Below are 25,846 nucleotides of genomic sequence, written 5' to 3' on the forward strand. Positions count from 1 at the left end.
GTCACGTCTGGAATTTGGTTATTCTGGAAGTGAAATTCTACTTGGTCAGATTTTTGTTCAACCATGTGGCATGTGCCGTTTAAACTAACATGGTTGACACTCTGTTTTAATTTTATGGGTCGGCTAGTCTGGGTCCAGAGGACCTTGTTTACACAATCTATTAGGGGTGACAACCTTCTCAGGAGGTCATTCCCTAGTAAACAAGGGGTGCCCTCTGGAGTCACTACTATGACCGGGTGTTTCACCTTGTGTCGCCCAATTTTAATGTCCAAATCTGCCGTCCCCTCGACGGGAATTTCCTTCCCGTCAAAGTTCTGGAGTTGTCCAGGAAGTGAGATGAGAGGAATTTGGTAATTCCCTCCCCTTCCTGCATTCAGTTCATCAAAGGCACTTCTGGACAGAAGGGTAGCTTGAGATCCTGTGTCCACCAGCGCTGAAATCGTACCCTGCCCCTGTACTTGTACCGGGGCATAATATCTTCCCTCCTTCTCCTCAAGGGGGCACAGATAATGCACATTTCTGGACAACTGGTGGGCTAACTTTCTGGTTTTGGACATTGCAAGAGAAGAAATTTGGGCAGAATTCTGTGGAGAGCCTTGGGAATCTGAAAGAAAAATTTGGCAACTGGAGATCAGAGCCATTGTGGGTTCCCCTGGTTCCGGTTCTGGGCCACCCCCCTTTTTGGAGGCAGTCACCAGGATGGGTTTGAACCAGGGGATTTCGGCATTGTTGGTTCTGGGATAAGATAGTGGGCGGCGGTAGCTCAGTCTCCACATCTCCCCAGTCTATATTGGAATCTTTTGGGACCCATTTTTCCTTGGGAGGAGTTCCCCCATCTCTGAAGGAGAAGATCCTTTCCCCAGGATCCTCTGGGGATCCCTCTCCTTCAATTTGGAAGATCTGTATTTCTTCCACAAAACGGGTCTGTTTGGGTCCTTTGTTTCTCCTACCCCCCCTCTGCTCCTTGGGAGGCAGACTTTCAGGGGCAGGAGATTTTGTTTCCGGTTCCCGGTTTTCCAGGGGCTGTTTACAAGTTGGGAAGGAAGCTTCCTCCCTGGGAACTGGTGTGTTATCGGGGTGCTGCCCCCGTCATTGTTGTGGAGCAACAGGTCCAGAGTTTGGGGCATTCTGTGCCGGCATGCCCATCTGAGGGTTCTGCTGAGTCCTTAGCACGCGACCCAGCTCCTGTGCCATGTTCTGGACCTGGTGCTCTAACTGGGAAACCCGCTCAGGCTGATACGGGGCCCTGTTTTCTCCCCTGGGCTGATCCCGGGAAGGGTAGCTATCCCTTCTCTGGTAATACCCCGGATTGGGAAGATTTGGGTACCCCTCCACCCTTGGCCTCCCCACTCCCGGATTAGGTTGTAAGGGCTCAGGGAATTGGGGAAAGAAGGATGGATGATTTTGGGGTTGGAAGTTGGGTGGATACCTGGGGAAAAAGTTCTGCCCAGGATTTGGAGAATTTCTGCCCTCCTGGGGGAAGTTAGGAGGGAAGTTCCCCGGGTCAGGTGCTTGGCTGAATCCCCCCCCTTGGGCTGGAGGAGTCCACACATAACCCAGGATTGGTCGGTTTCCCTTATAGCGGGGACTTACATAGTCAGGGGAGCGGGGGACCCCATTTGTGGTACTACCTCCTCGACTCCCTGTCTGTGACTGGCCCGAGGGCCTTCTGGGCTGTGAATTATTAGGTGCAGGTAGGTTTTTAGGCCCCCCCATCTCCAAATCCAAAACGGGGGTGACCTTTACCTCTGCCACCTTGGCAGCAGCAGGGGTGCTGTTGGTTTTGGGATTTTTCTGGGTATTGCTTTTAATTTCTATGGGCTTCTGCACCTCATAGATCCGGGTAGCCTGTTCAATGACCCAGTCTAAAGATCTTTTCTCATGAAAATCTCTCACGAGCTGGGTCATTATATATTTGGGCAAGGCATGGAAAAATGTATTGACAAATTCTCTGCTGTCTGTGCGCACCCTTCTGGTGGTCTGCGCAAAGGCACGTTTCAGTTCTTGCACAAATTCTTGTGGGGCCTGATCCTCCCCACATTGCAAATTGTAGGCTGCCTTGCGAGCCTCTTGAGGATTTATGTGAACAGAAAAATGTTTTAATATGGCCGCCCTATAGGTGGACCACCTTGAATGATTTTGGTCCTCCAGCCCCGCAAAGAAACTGGAGTACTCTGGGGAGAATGTCCACTTTACATATTGGATACAGCTTTGGCTGTCCTTCAAATGAAAAGTCTCCATCATTTGCTCATAGAGCTCCAAGTGTTCCACAAACAGAATACTTGGCGTTCTTGTGATAAGGCGTGATGACACTCCTTATTGCCTTAATCTGTTTCAATGGGTCCTTAAGCAAGGCCCTTTTTTGCCTTATTGGCCTTTTTGGTTCGGGTAACCCTGGTCCATTCATCCTCTGACTCCCAGAGGTTCCTGTCTGATCTTCCAGGTTTTCCCGGATTCTGCGAGCCTGGGAATGGCTGGCAGAATGTGGGGACCTGGTCTCCTGTGTCCTGCGCCGTTCAGAGGAGTCTTCAGATTCCTCCTTGCTGCCAGGATTTGATGGGTACCCCCCCACTGACCTAACTGGGCAGATGTTTTCAGGATGCCCTTAATGGGCCTACTCTCCTGGGATTCCCCACTAAATTGCACTGTGCTTGGGTGCCCATACCCGGATGCCCGCCCATCCATTCCTGGGAGGTACTGGCCTATGAGCCCCATGCTTCTGGCTGGATAGTAATCTGCCATCCCTGTGGCCCGGTGCTCATGTGCGCCAGGGGACATGGGGGTGGCAGAGTCCAGGGACTGAGAGAGATAAAGGCCTCTGGTACTAGGGGTCCTGAGGTTATGCTCAGGAGTTTCCCTTTCCCAGCGAACCTGGTCTCTATCCGCCCTGCTCCCTGTTGCAATGCAAGAGCCTGCGCCTTCAGTTCCTCAGTTAAGGCCTTACTAGAATCTATCAGTCTCTCCTGCATCGCTACCTGTTGTTGGAGCCTATCATTGTGTTGACAGAGAGCCTCGTTTTCTCTCTGTGCCTCCTGATTGGTCCTGGAGTACTGGGCCAGTCTCTGCTGCAGGAGGGTTACTTCCTGAGCTGTGTCCCTATTGGCCTGCTCCTTTCTTGCTAGCGCATACTCCACCCTCCTGGTGTGCTCTAACAAGTTATGGTGTTCTTTTTGGTGGTCACCCAGTCCCTGGAGGGCCAGGTGATTTTCTTCCATTTTCCTTTTTAAGTGGCAGACTTCCTGGCCTAAGGTATCCCTTTCCTGACTAAGAGCCTGCATCTGTGCCGCCAGGTCGTCCCTTTGCCTTTGGAAGGCACCAGCTTTCTGGCGCTCCTGGTCAAACTCTGCCTGGGTATCCAGGTCTTTCAAAATCAGTTTATTGCTCTCTGCCTTCTCCCTATCTAGGTGGCTTTGCAGGGTGACTACCTGCTCAGCACATGCCCTATTGAAGTCTAACTGTTGCTCCAGCTTTTTCTGGCTCTGCACTAGGGAGACCAAACCTTCTTGGTACTCCTTCTGCAAGGCCAGAAATCTGGTATCCTGGTCAGCCTTTTCCTGTTGCAGGATGTCCATATCCTTCTTTATTTTAATGATGTGCTGTCTACTCTCATTTTCTGACTCCTGGCTCCCCTGCAGCCTCTGCTCAGAAGAGACCAGGTCAGATTGGACCTTCTCTAACGCCATCTGTCGCTTATTCGCCAGATCTTGGCTTTCAGTACATTTATCCTGCATGTCTCCCATATATAGGTACAGGTATGCCGCTATCCTAACCATCTTGTCTTGTTCATCCTTAGCTTTAGGAGCCATGTATAGTTCACTCAGGGCCACATGTAAGGGACCCTGATCTCTCCATATATCTGACCCTGTTTCAGTGATCTGGGGTGCGATTGCCTGCAACCAGACCGTCTGGTCCTGATGAGTCCACTCACCTCTCACAAATAGCTTATGTAAGAAGTGCTCTCTGGCTATTTTCATATCTACCAAGGTCGTCATTCTGGAATTTGAGTTCCTTCCTGACTTACCGAAGTTTGTATTTTATTTTTGCAAAACAGAACTTTTCCTTAGAGCGTTCCTTTGAGGAGTGCTTTACAGCGTAACACAGCGTGGTGATCCGACCGGATATGTGTATCTGGTCAGCTGGCACGCTGTATTAATCTGCACAAATGGTAAATCTAACCCAGAATATCCCGGCTCGAGCCCCCAATTTGTAAGAGGATTCAATTCAACACTACAGCTAAGTCAACGCCTAGTCTAGAATACTGAATGAAAACCCTTATTGATATATCTTTATGTCCAGTTTATGCGTTCTGGATGACTACCCCTATATAACACCCCTCTCTTGGAATCCCCCTGACCCCACTGAGCCAAGAAGTAGTTCTGTTTTGCAAGTTTAAAAGGTTTATTTGATAATTTAAACAATAGATATATATATCACACTTTATAATAATTAATAATTGAATATCACACTTAATCTGAGCAGTAATCAATAATGGATAGTCTGGCCCTAGCACACTTGTGAATAGGAACAGAAGACTAAGGTGGTAGAGAATGCTTTATATAAATTCAGATGGATGCAATGTTGAATGAAAATGCAATACAGAAAATACTCAATATGATTTCAACAAAACAATGTAATCACTTTTCTCTGGCAATCCACTCCCCCCCTTTATGCAATGCAAGGAAATGGAAGGAAAGCACACAGTTCTCAGTAATGCAATCAAATGTAATTCAGTTCACCCCAGCAAGCTTAGACTACAGAAGTTTGAAACACAGGCCCAAAATGCTTTTATATGTGCTGGCAATGAAGTGAAAAATATGCTAAAATGCTTTTAATTCCCTCTAGAGGTTCAGGGTGAGTGGTATCTAGTTCATATTAGTCCAGGCTCACTCTAGCAATGATTCAGGGATGGTTCTTAAGAGGCAAACGAAATTTAGCAGTTCAGGCAAAACAGCTATCTTTTTACAAGTAAAGAAATCGGGCCAAATCGCAAATCGCGGCAAAATTCGCGGGTGCGAGAATCGTGATTACGGAGAAAGTATAAGTCGGTTCTAGGCTTGTTGGAAAGGTAAGATTCTAAGCTTTCAGAGGAAAGTTAAACCAAGTTCCTAGCCCAAACGGTTAGGGAGTTATGAACGATTTTGTGAAGGTTGTTTTTTGGATTTGAAATTTTAAAAGTTCAAAGCGACAGGTTACAGCTTGCAGCTAGAAAATGACAGGTGACAGCTTTGCAAATGACAGGTGACAGGATCTCTAGGAGACAGTTCTACTCAAGTTAAAATAGCTTGCATTAGATTATTTTAACTAAGAGATTGGTTCTGCACAGTTCTACTAGGTACTCACAATATATTTTTGAAATAAGCCTCGCCACGGATCTGGTCAGGTTTTGGACTGGACTCCGGTTTTGGTCTCGGCACTTCACAGTGGTCTGGGTCAGCTCTCTGGTTCTGCTAACAGCGGTCTGGGTCAGCTCTGCTCTGCTGGTCTAGCCTCTCTGGATTCTGGATACTGCTCTGCTTTATAGGTACTGCTACAGGTTCTGGAGATTGATGGATTTGAAGTCTGGATCTCTGGATGTGGTATGGTCCGGCAGCATGCTCCGCAGCAAATGGAATTGAAGGTCCCTATCTGTCCTGACTGTCTGCTTTTATGTGTTTTGAAAGTGGGTGGAGAGACTAGCTTTCTAGGCCCTACCCCTCTCCACTTGTCATTGGCCACTTTATTTCATTCCCCCAATCAAGGGGAAGAGGAGGAAGTGTCATCATGATGAGGTCTGTTTATGATACAGAGAACCCACCCCTGTCAACTTTACACACAATCTGTATTTGACCTAAAGACATATTTGCACAGGTACACAGTTGTTTAAAATTACATGCGCCCATCACATATTCAAACTCTGCTCTTCCTGGGAGCTTGGGTTCAAAAATGGCAACATATTTCACTTTTTGGTCGGGTTACCAATATTGGATTTGTCCCCGAATTTACACAAATGTTCGCAAATGATGTGGGCATTAGGTGGTGGAGTGTCAGATTTTTAACATACATACATTTAGAGTAATATCCTCTTTTCCACTAAAAACCCCCCTGAACATACCACCGGGTCCTAACACGTCTTCAAATGTGCACAGAAAAATCACAAGAATAATGATATCACTTATAAAATGTTCAAAAGTCCGCTCTATGAATGATCCATTTTTTTAGATTTATGTTCTGGCCCCAAAGGGGTGTGGTTTCCCAGGTCACATGGTGTAGAAACCAGTTTGTCCAGTTTCTGCCAGGCTCAGAGGCCCTGCCCCTCCCAGCTTCTGCCAAGAGGAAGCTGTTTTACGGTCCCCCAATAAACCATCTGCCTGGGCCCTGGAAGGCCCATTGTTCAAGAGGAAGCCATTTATGGCCTCCCTCCAATAAACCCTCTGCCTGGGCCCAGGACAGGCCTTTGTTCAACTCCCTGTAGCTGCTCCACCCCTAATCTAATCAGAGAGGTGACAACTCCTTTTGGCCAGGGGAAGAGTGGCTGAGCAGGTTTTAACTCCTGTGGTGGTAGATGTCAGGCAGAATTCAGTTCCTTAAGCCAGGCCCCAGCTAATGTCACTTTTAGTTAGCCAGTTTTCTGCATTCAAATAAAACTAACAATTTTTACATATGCAGCTAGAATGCTGATTCTAAGTTTAAAACTATGACATTTAAACAATTGCAACCTATGTGACACTCAAAAGTAGGTCACTCCTTTCTTTTAAACATTTAGATTTTTAGTGTCTTTCAGTCCAAATTTACTTAAACTGCTGAAATCCACAGCTCAGCCAGTCTTGTTATAAACCTTCAAGTCACTTCAGAATATAACTTTACATTGTATCCACCTCTCAGTAAGTCTTTCTTTGGCCTGCTTTGGGTTCATTTATTCAGTTTTACACAAATGTCTGGTGTTGTTTTAAAACGCTGGCTTTCTGATAGTGGTGAGTACTGGTGGGTAGTCCAATGGTGGTTTTAGGCAATGCCCTTCTGTGCCCATAACATCGGCAAAAATGGGTGGCAGCCTATTCTTCATGCATTTCCCTGGGCATTTTCTGGGAAGCTCTGGCCATCATGATGTTTTCAATGCCAGTACTGCACAGTTTTTGTGGTAGGGCTCGGATGCATGGGTAAAAACATCCCACACTCCTTTGACCACTAAACCTCCTCTGACCACTAAAAAGGAAATGTGCGTTTATGTAATGGGTCCTACTATTCTATCATAGTTCAGAATGCAGGACACTATGTAGTCGCAGTATATTTTAAACAATTCTTTTTTAATGATTGATATGTGAAATATGTAGCCTGATTATTGTAACTGGTTGTCAATGCAATACGACTCTACAGGTCTATACCTGTGTATTACTAATAACTGGTTCTCCGGGTTGCTCTGGATGGTAATGGAATGGGACCTGAGTTAATAGGCCCAAGCCGGTCCTATATTGAGCATCACCAGCCATTTATACCCATTACAGACACTGGGGGTGCTGGTTATACTTTATATTAGCACCCAATGTTAACATCCCAGAGTGCTTATAGACATGTATTTGTTTCAAACAACGGGTCGCATTGGGCACGAGACCCATTCTTTGAGACAAACAAACATAATGGTAACCATGGGAATGGAAGCCAGACTATGAGCAGAGTCTCTCTTCCATTTCCATGCTGGCTCGGGAATGGGAGAGTAGTGGTCTGTGGCATGGCCAGTTTAAGAGGTTATTGGGAAAGAAGAGGGAGGTTGGCAGTGGCAGGGGCTTGCTGTGGAGTGGGAGGGAAGGTAACTGGAAGATGACAGGCAGTGTGAGCAGCTGGGAGCTTACTCTGAATGACAGATTATACAATGAGATTTAGTCCACGGTCTGAACGACCTGATGCGCTGCCGCACCCTCCCAGGTGCTAATTGCATTCATGACATGGTCCATAATGTGATACGTCCTCTACTGAGTGCCAAAAAGGACCAAACAGCTTTCTCTTTTGTCTGTGGCCCACTCCGAAGGATGTGAATCACACTGTATCACTAAGAACAGTGCTTAAAGTGGGCCGGGGCCTGCCGGCCCGGCCCCGGCAGTCTCCAAAAAGTGGGACTGAGCCGGGGCCCTGCCGGGGCCCCCCATCCCACACAACATTGGCGGGATGCATTATCCCGCCACGGCCGCAGCCGCGACGGGAGATGCGCCCGCCAGTTTAATTGCAGGCGAGCTGACAGAAGTGCCCGCCAGGCACAGCGTCGGTGAGGCTGGCTGGCACTTCTGTCAGTCACTGTAACTTCCCTGATGACCCCTCATCTGAGGGGTCATCAGGGAAGTTACAGTTCCTTTGTTTGACCTCGCCTGTCACTGACCCTCAGCGAACCTGCGGGCCCCATGATCTAATATGCAGATTAGATCACGGAGCCCACGGGTTCGCAGAGGGTGAAGGCGCCTCGGGCTCAGTGATCTATCTGCTCTGAGCAGAGATCACAGAGCCCGGGCTCAGTGATCCAACTGCTCTGAGCAGAGATCACAGAGCCTGGGCTCAGTGATCCAACTGCTCTGAGCAGAGATCACAGAGCCCGAGGCGCCTTTCTCCATCGGCAAATCTTTATAAAAGATGCCTTGAATTGTATACGTTTCAAGCCATCTTTTATAAACGTAGAAATATTTCTATGTTTATAAAAGACTGCTTGAAACGTGCACAATTCAAGGCATCTTTTATAAAGCTTTGTCGATGGACAAAGCCACCTCGGGTTTTGTCCGTCCTCAACGCTTTATAAAAGATGCCTTGAATTGTTTACGTTTCAAGCCGTCTTTTATAAACATAGAAATATGTTATAAATGTCTATGCTTATAAAAGATGGCTTGAAAAGTGCACAAACCATAGTAAGGTAAGCACACAAGTGTGCGTAAATTACTATGGTTTGTGCACTTTTCAAGACACCTTTTTATAAACCTAGAAATACGTAACATTGATATGTTTATAAGGCTTGAAAGGTACACAAACCATAGTAGTGCGCATACAAATATATAAATGCTCACATACATTTATATATTTGTTTGCGCACCTTACAATGATTTGTGCACGTTTTAGGCCACGCCCGCAATGGAAGCCACGCCCCCAAACGAGGGCCCCCCCTCAATTTCTTACCCCACTTAAAGCACTAAGAACTATACCAGAGGAGAGTAGGCCTCCAAATATCATTCTGGTCCTACAAGAAGGACAGTCCAGTACAAAATGCCAACCCAATCTTGTCTGAGCAACAGTACCAACAGCAACCTCAAAATTGTGATACTGCATTCTTGGGCAGGATCAGTGCAATGCAGCCGAGGTGCAATTGACCTTTAGGCAATTAGAATAATTGGTCCATGTCTGAATTATTATTACTACTCTTGTATTTTCTATTACTATTGGGTAATAGCTCTGACAAGGAATACCACTGTGAGATGCTTTCTTGAATACAGCAAATGTATAGATTTAAAGCGAAACAATGTGCAATTATAAAAACACGTGCGATGGCTTTAAACTCATATTTTGTCGTGAGTCTGTTCGATGAATGTCTCAATATTGGGTGGACCCTGTACACATTGAACAGATACACAATTTGCGCATTCCACATACGTAAATGTGGTCTCTGATACTTCCTGATGCAGCTTCTGATGGATTTTTACCACTTCGAAACACAGTAAATAAGAGAATAATACAATCAGGTGTCCAAGTCAGATATGTTGACTCTCCGATTTAAGTTTGCTTAATGCATCAAACTCAGAAGGATGAAGAGCTGAGGGTGCCATGCTATATGAAAGTGATGGTTGGTCACATGTCAGAATTGAGCATTTCCGCTATGAACTATCCACCTGTGCGATACACACAGACCCAAAGCTCTGATTAGCCCACTCCACACTCCTCAGTTTATGAACCGTAGACCTCTAAAGGCAAAAGTGTTAAGATGCTACTGGCTTACCCCTGGGATAGCATGCAAAGTTCCTGAATGGTATTTAAGTACACATTAGATATGTTTTAATAAGTACAGAATGGTGACCAAGTTTGTTCGGAAAATACACAATATAGTGTAAAACTTTAATTCAAGGAAGTTTGGATATGGGAGTAAGGAAAGGGAGGCTGACGCTTTTTCGTAGACTCATCACACAATTAAAGTAACCCCAGAACATGTGAAAGGCACACTTTGCATGATACTTAGTTGCTGTTTACCTTCCTTGAAGAAACTCATTGCCAACTAACTGTACATCACCACGTGCAGGAACTGCAAAGAGAAAGCATGGATTTTATTTAATGGATTTAAAGTATTCACCAATAAACCGAGGCATGTTCGCACCAGAGCCGAAACATCTGTCTCAAACTAGATAACATCAATGTACCTCTCATTCTGGACATTTCCTAAATGCAAATGAAACAAGACCCACATAGTTAATGTAACACCCGTTTAGGATCCGCCCCTGGCCTCCTTTGCCCAAGTACATGTATTTGTTTTGCTTCAAAAACTATAATTGTATTACAAAAGTGAAAAGCACGAAGGATTCTATGATAAAAACCACTCAAATGTTAACAACTATAGCATAATCTGCTTTATTTATTGAAGTCATTGTTTATGTATTTGACGTGTCTTTTTTAAACAAGGAGTTAAGTGTCACACAATCGTGTGCCAACACCTTTTGCCCAAGGAACGTTTTTTTGATGCACTAAACCTTCTGCAATTTCTATCCCAATTAAAAAGCCACGTGCTTAATGGAACCTACTTTCCAAGCTAGAGACCAATAATATAACTTCCTTTCCTAGGGGAGGCCCATAAGAGCCATATATGGAACACCCACAAGGCTTGCAGCGGTTGGTCTTCCCTTTCTATAATGGGTGCTAATTCTGTAATTTCAATGTCGGTATAAAACTGTGATGACATTCTCCTCCAAATGAATATATTGTGGTTTAGAAGAGCTGGCTCAAGGCTTCCCATCCATCACGTTTTGATTTATTGAGTGGTCTCTTTAAGTGGGATATATTTCCAAACATAGGTCTGAGCCAAGCTGTGGAAAAGGACTAAGCTTCAGAACAATTCAGAGGTCAAACACAATTGAAATGTTTCTACGGTTGCATGCATTTCAATGGAGCGATTGATTGCCAGATTGATTTCTGGAAGATGGAAAATGGGTGTATTGATGAAGAGGAGGGTAGAGCTTAATTTGTGTATGTTCCCTTTAATGATTTACCCTTCTTGTCTGTCCTTAAAGTACAACAGTTAGTCATCAGTGGTATTATTAAGCTTTGATTGGGCTAGCATTGATAACTTTCAAGTGGAGGAACATGCTGAAAGTAATCACTTATTTGTTAGTGTAAACACCATTGGTTCCAACAGAGCACCTTATAACACATTCCGAGAGACACTGCCATTCATATTAATGGAAGGACCATAAAGTGGGCTGCAGTAGCTTCTAAGTAAATATCTCAGACATTGTTAATGATTACCTACAATGGAATTTTCAACTTCCTTAACTGATGTGGTAGAGGATGAAACCTTTTGCCATCAATCACTAACTTATTTTAGAAAATCAAATACTGATTTATTCAACAGTGTTTAGAAGATAGACATGTCACCCCTCTTTGCTGTGTGGGTAAAGCTAGTGTTCCGCCCTGTGAAGAAGCGGCTTTTGACTGAACCAATAACGCACCCCAAGAATATCCTGATAAAGGATGGGTGTGTAAACTACTCAGATATTTGTGATAGTAGAAAAGCAATGTATGATGAAAAAAAAAACTGAAATGAGTTAGACAATGTGGCTGTCCAGCAGGATCACAGGGAGCGCTGGTGTTTAACTGCTCATGGCACTCTAGCGACAGGACAAAGCCCAACGTGAGCCACATTGTCACATCAGCACAGATAGACTTCTTTTCTAGTTTCAGTAATCCTAACCCTTCAGGAGGCAGTGTGGCATTTGTCAATGTACCCTTTGAGGATGTGCCACATTACATGTTTGGCGGGATCTTAGCGTTAAATCAGCCGAGATACAAACAAACGGAATTACTGTTGCCGCCACTTGTTCTAGCAGTGTTACTGCTGGATTACAAGTGGTGGGAGGCTATGTTAGTCCCCATTCATTGGAGTCCAAAGGACTTCATTGGGATTTTGGTTGTATTACCCCCTGCAGTAATTCCACTGAAATTGCAATGTTTTGCCTGATACGTGGCAGATTTACCTCCAGCTTTTAACTGGAGGTGAATCACCCACCTCTACGCCCAACTAGTAGTTGGGTGAAATGAAATGATATTTTATTTATATTCCGCTCATACACAAGTGTTTCAGAGCACAAATTATGCGTGATACAGTAATGCAGCAGTAACAGTATTACCGCTGCATTTTTACTGCGCCCCCCCAACTTACAATGAGGCCCAATGAATCCATCATAGTGATAGACTGGGGCTGCCAAACGGCGTAACATAAAAGTGCAGGGCCCATATGCCACCGGTTAGGTGCGCTATACAAACAATAACAATAAATAAATAAATCCAGTCTTGTACAATCTATTTAAGTGCAACCATTCATTCTGGACTCATAATTCTGACCTTGAATCCTATGCGGGTTTCAGGTCTGGTCCCTCTGAGTTACCCTTGTAATGCCTTTGCTCAACAAGGGTGAAAGGACTCTGCCCAAGTCCTACCGCCCTTTCTCCCTTATGGATGCAACATCAGACATTAAAATGAAGCCTGTAGTGTTAGAGCCATCAATAAAGTGCAATGCTTCTGCCTTAGTGACGTACTTGCACATAACTGTGTAGTAAAGGTCCACTCCCATAACTTAGTTATGTTTCCACAGAGCTGAAGTACTGGGGAACTTACTTGCCAACCCTACCGCAATTTAGGCAGTAGGATACCGCTTTTTACTGATTTTGGGCCTCATTACGACCCAGGCGGTAAGTTACCGCCTGGGCCGTGACTTTACCACCATGGCGTAAACTACGTTTACGCCATGGTGGTTGGCGGACTTACCGCCCCATTCCGACCTAGGCGGGGCGGTAAGTCCCCAATCCCCATTTACCCTTCCCCATTCCCATTTTTGCCCCATAGGGCATAATGGGAGTGGGGAAGGCGTTAATTACGCCACCGTAAATTACGGTGGCGTAATTAACTCCATGGTCCCTTAGCGCCATGGATTTTAACACCTGCTAAAAGGGGACCTCGAAATCAGGCGGTAAGGGGCGGCGCTGTTAACGCTGCCGTTAACACCTAACCGCCTGAGTCGTAATGAGGCCCTTAGAGGCAACAAATACTGATTTAAAAAAAAATAATGTTTCTTTTTTTGACCTGGCTGTCTGCGGCACAACATGATCAGCCTCCTCTGGTGCAGAGTCAGCCTTACGGGGCACAAGACCCGGACAACCACTCGGGGCGCCATGCCCCCCAGGGTGCCATTAGCCGCACCACGCCAGCTCGGGGGAGTCTTTCAAGGGCTCCCCCGAGCTGGCGTAGCGGGAGAAGGCGTGGCATGCAGGCTTTTGGTGTAAAAGTCACCCACGGCAGCGTGATAAATGCACCCCTATGCCGTGGGTGCCTTTGACAAAAGGCGCCATTAGCCCCCACCACGCCAGCTCGGGGGAGTCTTTCAAGGGCTCCCGCGAGCTGGCGTGGTGGCAGAAGGCGTGGCAGGCGCCTCATTGTCATTGTCATTGAATGCACCCTCGGTGGCAGGATCATTCAAAGACAATGGGCTGCTGACACGCCCTATTCCTATCATTACCTACTCGCCTGACTATTTTTGAAACTTTAAGATTCCTACAGATTTTTGGTCACAGAATGTTGGCATGTATGTGGGGAGTTCTTTAAGTCACTGACTACAATAGTGGAAGCTGACCAACACAAAATATGATTATTGATTGGAGACAAGTTTCTTGAAATTAAGGAACATAATGAAATTGTGCAAAAAGCAGAATTCTGATCAATTAATTATCAACTTATTCAGCACTGAACTCCTTGTAAAATAAGAAGTGTCATTCTGTGAAAAAACAACACTTTTCTTATTTACTCCATATTCTGTATCTACATACACATATAGACACATACCCAATTCTGAGGTGCATGCAACAATAGACAAGTGGTGTTCCATGGAGGAGCAGCACTTTTCTTAAAAGCACCATATTCTGTTAAACTAAAAATGTGTCGGTTGGGCCCCACGTTGCTCCTACACCGAAAGATGTTATGAGTTTTTTGCAGCCGGAAAGCATGACATGTCTCCTCCAATCCATCCACTCGCCTCAGAATGGTGGTGCTGGAAATTGTAGGCAAGAATATTGTCTTTCCACTCCCGTTTTTTTGAAAACTCAAAATCGAGCCCAATATGGAGCACATAAAATTGCCAATTGGCATTCCATTATGGAATGGCACGTTTCTTATCTTACATCGAGCTCCGACAAGGTCCAATTCTGTTCTCGTGAGAAAAGTAGTGTAGAAAGTCGGTATCCAGTTAAAATTACGAATGAACAATTTCGAATGCCTTTTTGTAAAAAAAAAGTCGAAAAAGCAAATGTTGAATATATATTTGTTTATTTTATATGTTGTTTTGGGTTTAGTTAGTAAAGAAAAGGGTCAATACAAAAAAACAGGGGGTTGAGGGGATCCCCCGATTAAAAAAATCAAAATCAAAAAATAAAATTCAACATTTTTTTCCGGCATTTTTCATTCGCGAAAAAGGCATTCGAAATTGTGACATTCGAAAATGTCACTATAAACCTAGAAAGTCAACATTCTCAACTCCAGTTTCCAGCACCTCTAATATGAGCTGGGTGGAAGGATTGGAGGGCGGGTGTCATACTTTCCAGCAGCAAAAGGTGCTCATGTGTATTGTGGTTTGACTAGCATCTGCACCGTTAACACTGCAAGGATGTCTAAAAGTCTGCCACTTTCTGATTTGCTTGTTTGGTAAAAACTGAGCAGCGAGGAAACCAATATGTGCCCCTTTTGCACAGGCAAGCAAGAGACTGGGCTACCCTTTATATTATTTTGTAGAAAATAAATATGATTAAGAGAAATTACATTGGACCCATTATTAATATCATATAATTCTATGCAGGTTTGCCGTGCTCCCCATGATGATGCCAGGTAGGGCAGTGGTATGGTGCATGGGGCTGGCAATATTTTTCAAGGAACGCAATTAGAAGTAGAATCAAAATAAAAGTAGATTTGAGAGGGTCATTTTATCTTTTGTTAGTGCAATGATTTTATTGTATTTATGACGTGTAATTGTCTTTTATGTGCTAAATTGTTGATGCATGTTTTTATCGCCATCTGCTGACTTTCATTCTGCTTGCGACTTTTATAATATAGCATGTTTTTCATAGGTCGAAATAAAGTCTAGTTTGTCAAGTTGATATTTCTTTTTTATTATGTTTTTATTGCTCTTTGTTACATGTTTCAACCTTTAAATGTGTATTATATTAAACACAAAACACAATAACAACGTAAGTAAATAAAGTGCATTAATTAATTAATTAATTAATTAATTCATTCATTCATTCAATGGAGGGAGGTCGGGGTCAAGCAGTGTGTTCTAGAGCACTCCTTGTGGACGCAAGGAAAGACAATGGCACAGAAAAGCCAACCTGAGACGATGGAACAAGGAAGAGAATCATTAGCACCCTGGAATGGGGCGCTGGCCAATCAGGAACACAATCTGTATTGTATGGCTTAGCATGGGTACTTAACTTGGGTGATGAGCGTTACCAACAGGGTCGACCCGCCGGTCTAGGTAATATCATTCATTATAGTTCAATCTCATGTGTGTGGGGTGTCTACCTGGAACATTCTGGGTTCCTGTGGGATAAGTAGGGACATTTACGCGCCTACTCAGGCCCAACGCAGCCAGAACTCAGTCTGGGTGTCCACCCTCCAGACTGAACACATTCAACTGATTTCCGCAGCATCACACCTACCGCTAAGAAGCAGCTATCATGCACCAACCACACCAGCTGCACACATATCCGGTGCACCCACGCACCATAAGACACTTCTTCTCTCCACTGACTTGAACTGTGGTTCCCGAGGGCGTTCAACCTACCAAAGCTTTGAGATCATACCAATGATACATAAGGCGCTATATAAATGCCAAGTAACATAACAGAACAGAACATGGTAAGACTATATGTTATCTTGACTTAAATTTCAACTTCTTGACCCATTGATTGCTTTTTACGTACTTATTTTATATGTAAATAAAAAAGTGTGATGTTGGCAATAAATCATGATTTTAACTATTTAAATTCACTGTCAGACCTTTGTTTTGTTTTTCTTGTGAAATAGCTTTCTGTAAATTGAACATTTCATGGGGGTATTTGTTGTGTGATGGAACGTAGGGGCCAGAGGGCACTGTCACTAACCCCTGGCATTTGAGTTGTACAACTTGAATGCTACAAAAGTGAGAGGCGTGTACCACACCTTAACACAATGTATTGTGAAAGTAGTGACTTATTTGGAAGGATGGTTAGGGACAGGACTGGAGTAAATGAGGGCTGCAACACATTAGTTGGTGGCTGTGTCACTAAAAACACAATTATTGCGTACATAATTGTACCTTCTCATGAACGAGGGTTATTCGTCCTGATGCCTGCGGGCTTTGGGGCATTGCAAACAAATAAATACAATAAATTCACCAAACCAAGACACTGAAAATAAATCTTGTCTTGGTGCCAGACTATTAGGTATGTGGGGATGGCACAGACCTGGGTTATTTTCTGAAGCAATTCATCTGGTTTGAGAGTCTAAGGGAAGAAGCTTCATAATAGTGGCCTCCTTTTGTCAAAACAGCCAAGCGCTGCATGGAACCGCATACGGTGGGCGAGGAATAAAGGGAATTTTCGCTCGGTTTCAGGCAAACAGTGGGACTGATGGGTTTCCAGGAGAAATGCCAGCCACGGTATGTGATAGGGATCTACAGATTGAGTGTAACACACTGTTGCTTGCAGCAATCATACACCGTGCATCAAACTTGGATAGAAACAGAGCAATGTAAAAGGTAGAAGTTTCCCAACTTCTTGAGGCATAGACCGATTGGTATTCTGACATGGATCGAACACATGAATTCAGTTATTGGAGTATCAATTGAGTCACACCCTGGGATCCCTCGATAATTGAAAGCTGCCAGCAAACAAACTGAACAGTGGCAACACCCTCATCAGCCGTTGTCATGTAGGCAGGTTCCACCAGTGTGTCTCACTGATTGCAATTATGTTTGCTGCATATCTGTCTTGCAGCCAATGGCACACCCGCTTACACAGTGCATTTCCTCCATGTGGACATCCTGGTGGACAGGGGTGTTGCTAGGTCTGGAAATGATCTGGGGCTAAGCTGATGTCGGAACTGTCGGGATTGGGGGCTATCTAGCCTTTTGGCTGTAGCTCCTGAGATTCTATCTGGGGCTGCAACCAAAAGACCAGGGGCTACAGCCCCCTCGCCACCCTGCTAGAATGCCTCTGCTGGTGGATAATGCAAAGCCAGCACGATTCTGCATCTCAGAACTGTGGCCCACTGAAGACCCGGGGGCAAAGCTGATAGCTCATCTCTGCTGTCCCAATGGGAAAAGAGGCATCATCCACATTAACAGGCTGAACGTGTGCATTTGCCTTCCCCTCGGTGGCAGAGCAGCGGGCATGCAAGCCTCCTCATATAGTCATGTTGACATGACACATCAAGGCCTCTCAGTGTTACCAGCATCCAGACACTCATCAGGTACCAGTGATGCCCCTGTTCAGCTCAGAGGGTCTTTTGAGAGGTGTCAGAAACATCACAGGAGGCATGATGAACCTTTGGGTATGATCGTTTGCAGGAACACATAGATTGAGGGTGCTAATCTACATTGGCACATGTTTCAAAGGCCTTACTTGCATGCAGCCTTGTTCAGAGGGTTCTCCAATCAAGTTCTTTTTGCGGTGGGAAATACACTGCAGAGGTTGGAGTGCAAAAACTGCATCGACATCTTCAACACTTAGAATGGTGGTCTAAGCACATGCCACATGTAACGTGTCATTGTGTATTTTGTAGCACAACTGCCACAATTTGGGTTTCCAATTGGCACTAATTACCAAAAAAGGTGCATTGGGTCATCTTCCACTCTAGTGTCTACGAGATTCAGCAACATCACAATCCACCTACCAACAAGTGCTTTTGTGCATGCAGGATTCTTAGATTTGGCAGTTGAGAACAAAAGGGGAGCTAGCCTTTAAGAGAAAGCTGAGGGTGTGTTGGCACAGTGGCTAAGCCACAGATAGCAGTTTATCAAGTCTGTGCAAGATGGACGAGCATACTCATCCTTGGCACTTACATGGTTAACAAGAGTATATATATATATATATATATATATATATATATATATATATATATATATATATATATATAATGTTTCCCGTTGTAAGGCCGAGGAACACAATCAATGACTCTGCTTGTTCCCACCCCCAAAGGAGCAGTCCAGCCCAAACTACAAGGTCACATCCCTTCTGCATGAAACCACAAGCAATCCCAGGCCCAGCAGGCAAGGGACCCAAGTGTGGGCATATCTGTCCCAATTGGGATGACAAAAGCAACACAAAAGAGGTGATGGCTGTAAGGTTTAAAATACATGTTAACCTCTGGCATTGCTCTGGGCAATCCTCCGGACCATCGGTTTTCTCCTGGCGAGCCATTGCAAAAGGGGAAAGACCATATGCAAATCTGGCTTGGTGCCACCCCCCCCTCCCCCAAGGAGCAGTCCAGCCCAAACTGCTTGGTCACATCCTTTCTGCACGAGAACACAAGATATGTTTCGGCCTTGTTGGGCATCCTCAGTGAGGAGTAGCTTGGGTCCCTAGGCCAGCATGTACAGGTACAGGAAGCACACATCTGGGTATATGCGTCCCACTCGGGGGTGACAATAGCAAAACAAAAGAGGTGATGGCTGGAAGGTTTCAAATTAATCTTAACCTCTGGCATTGCTCTGGGCAACCAACCCTCCAGACCACTGTATTTGTGCCTGCCAAGCCATTACAAAAAGGGAAAGACCATATGCATATCAGGCTAAGGTCCCATCCCAAAAGGAGCACTCCAGCCCGAACCGCTCGGTCACATCCCTTCTGCACGAGACCACAAGCACCCCTACACATGTTTCTGTCGGTTACCAGTATCATTGCATTCGTCACCCTAAACATTTAGAATACCTATGTAATGTAGAGCCTGGCTTAAGTAATCTATCATTTGTCATTGACTCTCTAGTACTAGTTGTAGTCTATCACATTTTTCCAAAAGTGTAAACCTTCCTGGTAGGACCAAAACATGTGTCTTGATGCAGTTGCTGCAAAAGGCAGAGGTGAATAGGCTTAGCTTAGAAATTTCATTTTTCGGGATATCAAAATTAACTCTTTAAAGAGAGTTATGCGGCTTGCAGCGAAATTACAGATCTTTGTAACGTGTGTTAGTATTCATGGCAGTGCTAGACAACACTTGACTAGCAATAGTCCCACCCGAATGAACCTCCTACTTGACTTTTTATTGTAGGGTCTCTGATTTGAAACCCACTTGGCACAGGAAAAGCTTTTCGTTCAGTAAGGCTCAGGCTTCAGTAATTTTATAAAGATGAAAGAATACATAAGTTCACATTTCCTATGTAAGGAGAGACGTCATAGGACAAAACCAGCATAATTGGACATTCTGGAATGTGCTGTGATGGTTTGGCATGGAAGTAGGAGTAACGAGGGTTGGAACTGTTTCTTACAAGCCATTTTTTAAACTGCAGTCCAGCAGGTTTTGAGTAGCTGGAGTGCGAACTAGGGCTGAAGTTCACAGGTAGGCAACAAGTGCCCTTTGATAGATTCAAAGATGTCTCACCTGTTCTGAAGTGAGGTAAATTCCATTTTCCTCACGGGGCAGCAACCGCAATAATTCTGAAATCACATAATAAAAGGCCATTTTAGTAGGCAGGTTTTACTTTCCATCAATGCAAAAAGATCAGAGCTGAAACATTGTCATTGTTTCGATTGAACAGGGATTGATTTGTGTCACTGAGATATAGGAATCCCGCAATAGGGCCTTAGAACCGGAAGAAGCAGTGTGTGAGGCTGACGCTTATATTTCTCTAAATAATGGATCGATTCTGGTAAATGGGTATGAGATAATGCAAACCTATAATATGTGAAGTGTGGCAACCAGTAGTGTCCCAAATACCTATTCCCACCACACCTTCCCATCACATCCTGGTTTCATTGGTCCATTCTCAACTGGTCCCAGTCCCCAGAAACTCTTCTAAAGACAGCACCTTATGCAGACAATGTTTCTGCACAACACATGCTGCATGTAAAGTGACCAACAGCCCTTTAGAGATATATCTGCACTATATCTGCGCTATATACAATGCTTAAAAAAGTACCTTGAAAGAAATCTGACTGTCAAAAGTAAAGCACCCTGGAGTAGTATAATCACCATCGGCACTGACCAAGTTGCGGATATGCCATATCTATTGAGAAGCCTGAGTTGTAATTCAGAGGTCAGAATTAGTGGCTGTTGGCTAATGTAATCCGAATGAAGAAATCAAATAAATTATCAAATCAAACAGAAGGCTAGTTTTTCTGAAAACAATGGTACATAATGAGGCGATATGCCCCTCGGTGGCGGGTCCAGCCTGTAGGTAACGGTCCGCCACCCAAGTTAAGGGGGCGAGGGTCCCTTGACGAGGGTAGCGGGGCATTACCTACAGGAGGGGCCCAGCCACCGAGGGGCATATCGCCATTAGCACCTGTGTAGATCGCTACACGGTGATAATGTTTTTTTTTTTATTTTGTAAAAAGAAAGTAAAACATATCTTTATCTCGCCGCCCGATGCTGCACAGTGACTTCAGCCAGGAAGTCCATTTTCAATGTTGATGACTGATGTCATAAACATTGAAGAGGGCCTGGCTGTAGGCAATGTGCGGAGACAGGCTTTGAGATAAAGGTACATTTTACTTTAATTTTACAAAATCAAAAAAACAAACCATTAGCACCTGTGAAGAGATCTACACAGGATCTACACGGGTGCTAAATGGAAGGGGGAAGAGGGAGCCAGGAAGGGATGCGCCCGACACTAATGAAAGTGCTGAGAATGTGGACTTTCCTTTGTGAATACAGCTAACGTTCCGAGCATTTTCCCGGGCTACGGGTGCCTATCAGGGTGAAAATGGTTATAGTGTTAAAGCAGGATGGTGATTTTGAAAATTTATATTTTGACAGTATCCAGTGATATTGTCGCCAAGGAGAAGGTTGTCGCCAGGGGGCGACATTTAACCATATTTGCACCCTGCTGGAAATCAAGCACTTTCTCCAAATATTCTTGAACTGAAGTTTAAAATTGTAAATAACACCAGTCCTAGAATATGTTGCGTTTTAGGAATAAGGAGAAAAAAAAATTCCTCACTGGCGACCTTTTCCTGGTGACATTTTCAGATAGAACCATTTATACTGCAATACATTATTTCGTGTGTCAACAACTGCATCGGTGTGTTGTACAAGACTTACTTACGACATTATAACACAGGTTGTTTCATATGCTCAAAGAATTTTTAAAATGTCCCCCTTTATCAAAAATATCCAAAATATATTTATCTTTTGATAAGGACGAATTATTACTCCTCGAGGAAGACGTCTTCTTTCACTTTTTTAATACTTTAGATAGCTCGTCCAAAGGGTAAGTACCAATTCTTACCACAATAAATAATTGCATGTATTTTGAGAAGAGTACCACTCGCTCTGTACGTCTATTTATTATCGTAAGTAATCGTGGTGTATGAAATGTGTTGAAATTATTCTTGGTAGGCTTAGCAAAATACATTCTCTCAAGTTACCTAATGTCCTCAAGAGCTTGACGGAAAATACTCTCCTGAGTTTCATTTGTATTAGCAACACATCTATAGCATGTTTATGGAAAGAGATCTTGTAAGCAGAAACCTTTTTATTTGAGTAAACCACTGGACTGCTCGAGCTTGATCTCTCTTCCATGATTCTTTGCTAATTTATGTTTTTTGTTGTATTGTATTTGTTGGCGCCCCTATGCCTCCAGGCTTTGTTTTGCGTACGGCATCAATAAAATAAGTAAATAAGGTCAGGCAGCCAGATGCATCGATGCTAGAGAAAGCTCAAGGTGAACTCAACAACCGACTTTGAAGTTTGTCGCGTTTCAGAAGATGGGACTTGAGTCTCCCATCAATCAGGTCTCAGATTGATCTCATGTCAATCATGGAAAAGTCAAACCAGGGCATGGTCAGAAAACATTTGTGTCCTATTTTAGCAATTACAAGCAGCCTTAATAAGGGATTTATTTTAAAAGGTGATATCAAATCCAGACCGTGAACCATGGACAGGGGACCAAAAGAAAAAAAATCAAATTCCTCCAGTTGAAAAATCCTATCCACATCGTGCATGGCCTATGTCAGAGTTTTAATAGGTCAGTAGCAGCTAAGCAGGTCAGCGTACAAGGGATCGCTGGTTGCACACCAAAATCACACTACACTAACCCTTCTCTTTTCCTCTTTTTCCCTTTTTCCTTCAGGTACTGTCAATGGAGGAAGTTTGAATTGTATGGAGCGAAACCAGGATCCCCCTGGAGTAGTTGGGGAATACCACTTGTGGCAGTGGTCCAACCATGTGGAGGAAGCTGAAAGCAAAGTGCGTGTCTTCTGTCCCCGGCAAGGCCAATCACATGTAATAGTGGGATGTAGCCTTTTATATGCTTTCTTTATGATAGCCCCCGTTATTTGGTTAAACTTGCGGGAAATGACCAGGAAACCACAGTGAATCATGGGAGGTATTTTTCTTTTTTTGTTCCAGGTCGTTCTGCTGTGCTGTAAACAACAAAGAATCATGGGAAGCGTAGTGTTTTGGTTCCAGGTCATTCTGATTTGCTGTTTTGCCACAATGAATGGTGGAATTGGTGGGAGTGGCAAACTTGGAGACCCCTTTAGGGCACCTTGGCTGCAACATATATGTACATGGGTGTCCAAAGCCTATTCTAACCAGTTTGTATCGTTTCCTCTTACAAATGACCGTCTGGTAAGGCCAGTATATGCACCCTGTGAGTTCAGCGGTGTTTCCAGTCCTGGCACAGGATTTAAGAAGTTAAAGAACCCATGGACGCAAGGCCTTACTGTGCACAGACACCATCAGATATGGAAAAACAAGTGGAGTTCATTTTGGACTTCTTTCATGATGGGATCAGAGGAACAGCCATGGCTATGGGATTGACCCGGCATGTTCCCATTTGAGTATTGAAGGCTCTCAGAGGGGCATAGATTTGAAACTCCCCTTTAAAGAATGTAAGTTGTTTTGAGATACCCTGGAGGGCTAGAGAACGTTTTATGCAAACTAACATCCGGACAAGTTAAGAAACTAAAGCTACCCACATTCAGATAAATCATCAGTGGGCGGGACCCAGAGGAATTTTAAATACTCTGAAAAATATAGTGGAGCCAGATCAGAAAAAGATGTTTCAGCAGGATGTGATTAAGCCCAAATCTCCACCAAGGAGTGAGACATCCTGGCAATCTCAGATCGCCTGCAGGTGGCAGCCTCTTGCACATCCTCAGGTGCACGGTCCCGGAGCACAATACTCCGAAGAGATCAGATAGAGTTCCCAACTCTGCCCCTGGATTCGGGTCTAGTCACGTCCTGGATGCCAATGAACAGTATGAAGAGAGAGACCACGATGAACACTGTGAAGGAACTATTGCTAAAAAGAGCAATACGTAGAGCACCAAAAGCTTAGAGAGGCCAGTGACGTTATTTCATAATATTTCTGTTTCCAAAACCCAGCAACAAATTCAGGCTGGTCTTTGATTGAAAGCTCTGAACCCATGTGTGTTAGAAGGTTGGTTCAAGATGGAGACCCTGCAGGAAGATCATGCCAGAGATACAGAGAGAGGACTGGTTGGATTCAGTGGATCATCAGGAAGCATATTGCCATGTACACATCTACAGGAGGCACCACCAATTCCTGGCATTTATGATAGAGGAGGAGCATTTCCAGGTCAGAGTCGACAATTTGGCCTGACAGCCTCAAAGTTATTCACCAAACGTCTGGCTCCCCTAGTTTCAGACCTAATTCTGAAGTAGATTTCTGTGTATGAAGTGGTACTGGTTACTCGCTACCTAAGCAACTGGACCACTACTCTCAGACCTCTGCACAGGTTATACCAGGTATTTGTGGTGAACCTAGCCAAGTCTCAGTTGGTGCCATCGCAGTAGCTGCAATACATAGGGGCACAATGTTGCATGACGGAGGGGATGGTCCATCTTCCTATGGGCCGAGCAATCCAGTTACATAGTCTGCTAGACAGAATGCTCAAGAGAGAAGCAGAAATTACCAAAGATATGCTGACAGTTTAAGGCCCATGGCTTAATTTGTGTTTGTTATTCCATGTCATGGGCAAAGCTCCATCTGAAATTCTTAAAGAGTCACTGGCTCATCTTCTAAGATCCATCATCCCAGTAGATATATTGCAAGATTCAAATAGACTTGCAAGAGTCCCTTTCTCAGGAGGATAGCTCAGGGGCAATGTGCTCCCCTTGGAAGCAAGACGACACGGAGCAACACAGGTTCGATCTCAGAGTCTGCGCTTAGAAACCTCTGGGTATAAAGTGCGTTATAAATAACCTATCATATCATAGACAGAGCCCTGGGCAGGAGCGTCAGGTGGCGAGGCTTCTCCCAGATCTCAGGAAAGGTGTGAGTTTGGTATCATCCAAGAAAATCTGTTTAACTACTGATGCCAGCGGCACTGCTTTGGGAGCTATGGGAAGATTCTGTGTCAGCTGGAAAAGTGATCTTAGGGAGAGCGTGAACAGTCTTGCAATAAGTAACAACTTTAAGCAATCAGCAGAGCTCTGAGTGTCAGTGAAGAATATGTCAGTAGTGGTGAAGACAGACAATTCAACAGCCCTGTCTGATGTAAATCAGCAAGATGCCACGAGAGTGTGATCTTTGTGGTCCCTAGCAATGAAATGTGGTCATCGGCTTGAAAAGCAACAAGCCTCACTAGAAGCCATCCACTTCAATGAGAAAGACAGCCGGAGATCCCCATTACAGGGGAGATGACACAGCATTCTCAAATTGTTTCCTGAATTATGCCACAAATCTGGGATACCCCAGATAGATGTATTGGCTACACCTCATAATGCGCAGGTCTGGCGATTGTACTCAAAGTTTCAGACCCCACAGGGTTGGGGGGTGGGCACAGTGCTGTCCGACTGGCCCCAGGCATTGGTTTATGCATTTTCCCCCTTGTCACTAATTCCAAGAGTTATAAGGAAGGTCAGGGAGAATCTGGCCAAAGAAATAATTGTATTTCCTTGGCCAAAAAGGCATAGTTCTGACACTCCTGAAACTACAGTTGGAACCAAAGTGGCTGATTCACAAATGGCTGTCTATTAGGAAGGGGCCACAGGACCAAGGTTCAACACAAATGACCCAGTGGTCAGTGTGGAAGTTGAGCAGAGAGGACTATAGAGATTGGGTCCATCTGTCCAACTAGCAGAGATGGTCCTATGAGCCAGAAGGTTCTCAACGTTGAAGTCTTACAACCGTCACTGGGTCCCTTTTGTGGCATGGTGTCTAAGAAAAGAACTTGGCTGTATAGTGTGGGTTCTGGATAGTCTTACATTTCTCCACGAGGGAGTCTGAAAGGTTTAACAGTGTTGTTTATAGGGGGGCCATGGGCAGAAATAAAGACATTCAGAAAACCTTGGAAATCTGCTGTGGAAGGGGACAAGTTGGTGGCAAGAATGGCTAAAAATGTGGAACCTAAAGACTTAAAAGCCTCTTTGTTGTCAGTGGATCACTCTGTGAACATTCCCTGATGCTGTAACCCTACAGTCCCCC

At 44.5% G+C, this 25,846-nt stretch overlaps 1 protein-coding gene across 2 annotated transcripts in view; it reads right to left on the reverse strand.

Moving 5' to 3' along the window:
* LOC138468205 (calpain-13-like) overlaps positions 1-25,846 on the reverse strand; it is a 606,636-nt gene that overhangs the window by 85,057 nt on the left and 495,733 nt on the right. For both annotated transcript variants that reach the window (XM_069608666.1, XM_069608665.1), the window contains exons 23-24: positions 19,831-19,886; positions 10,192-10,243 (exon numbers count right to left, since the gene is read on the reverse strand). In XM_069608666.1, coding sequence (XP_069464767.1) covers positions 10,217-10,243; positions 19,831-19,886 — 83 coding nt within the window. In that variant the 3' untranslated portion in view covers positions 10,192-10,216. The remainder of the gene's footprint in view (positions 1-10,191; positions 10,244-19,830; positions 19,887-25,846) is intronic.

This window comes from Ambystoma mexicanum, chromosome 4q (assembly GCF_040938575.1).
Source record: "Ambystoma mexicanum isolate Mex_15411 chromosome 4q, UKY_AmexF1_1, whole genome shotgun sequence".
NCBI classification, from domain to species: Eukaryota; Metazoa; Chordata; class Amphibia; order Caudata; family Ambystomatidae; genus Ambystoma; species Ambystoma mexicanum.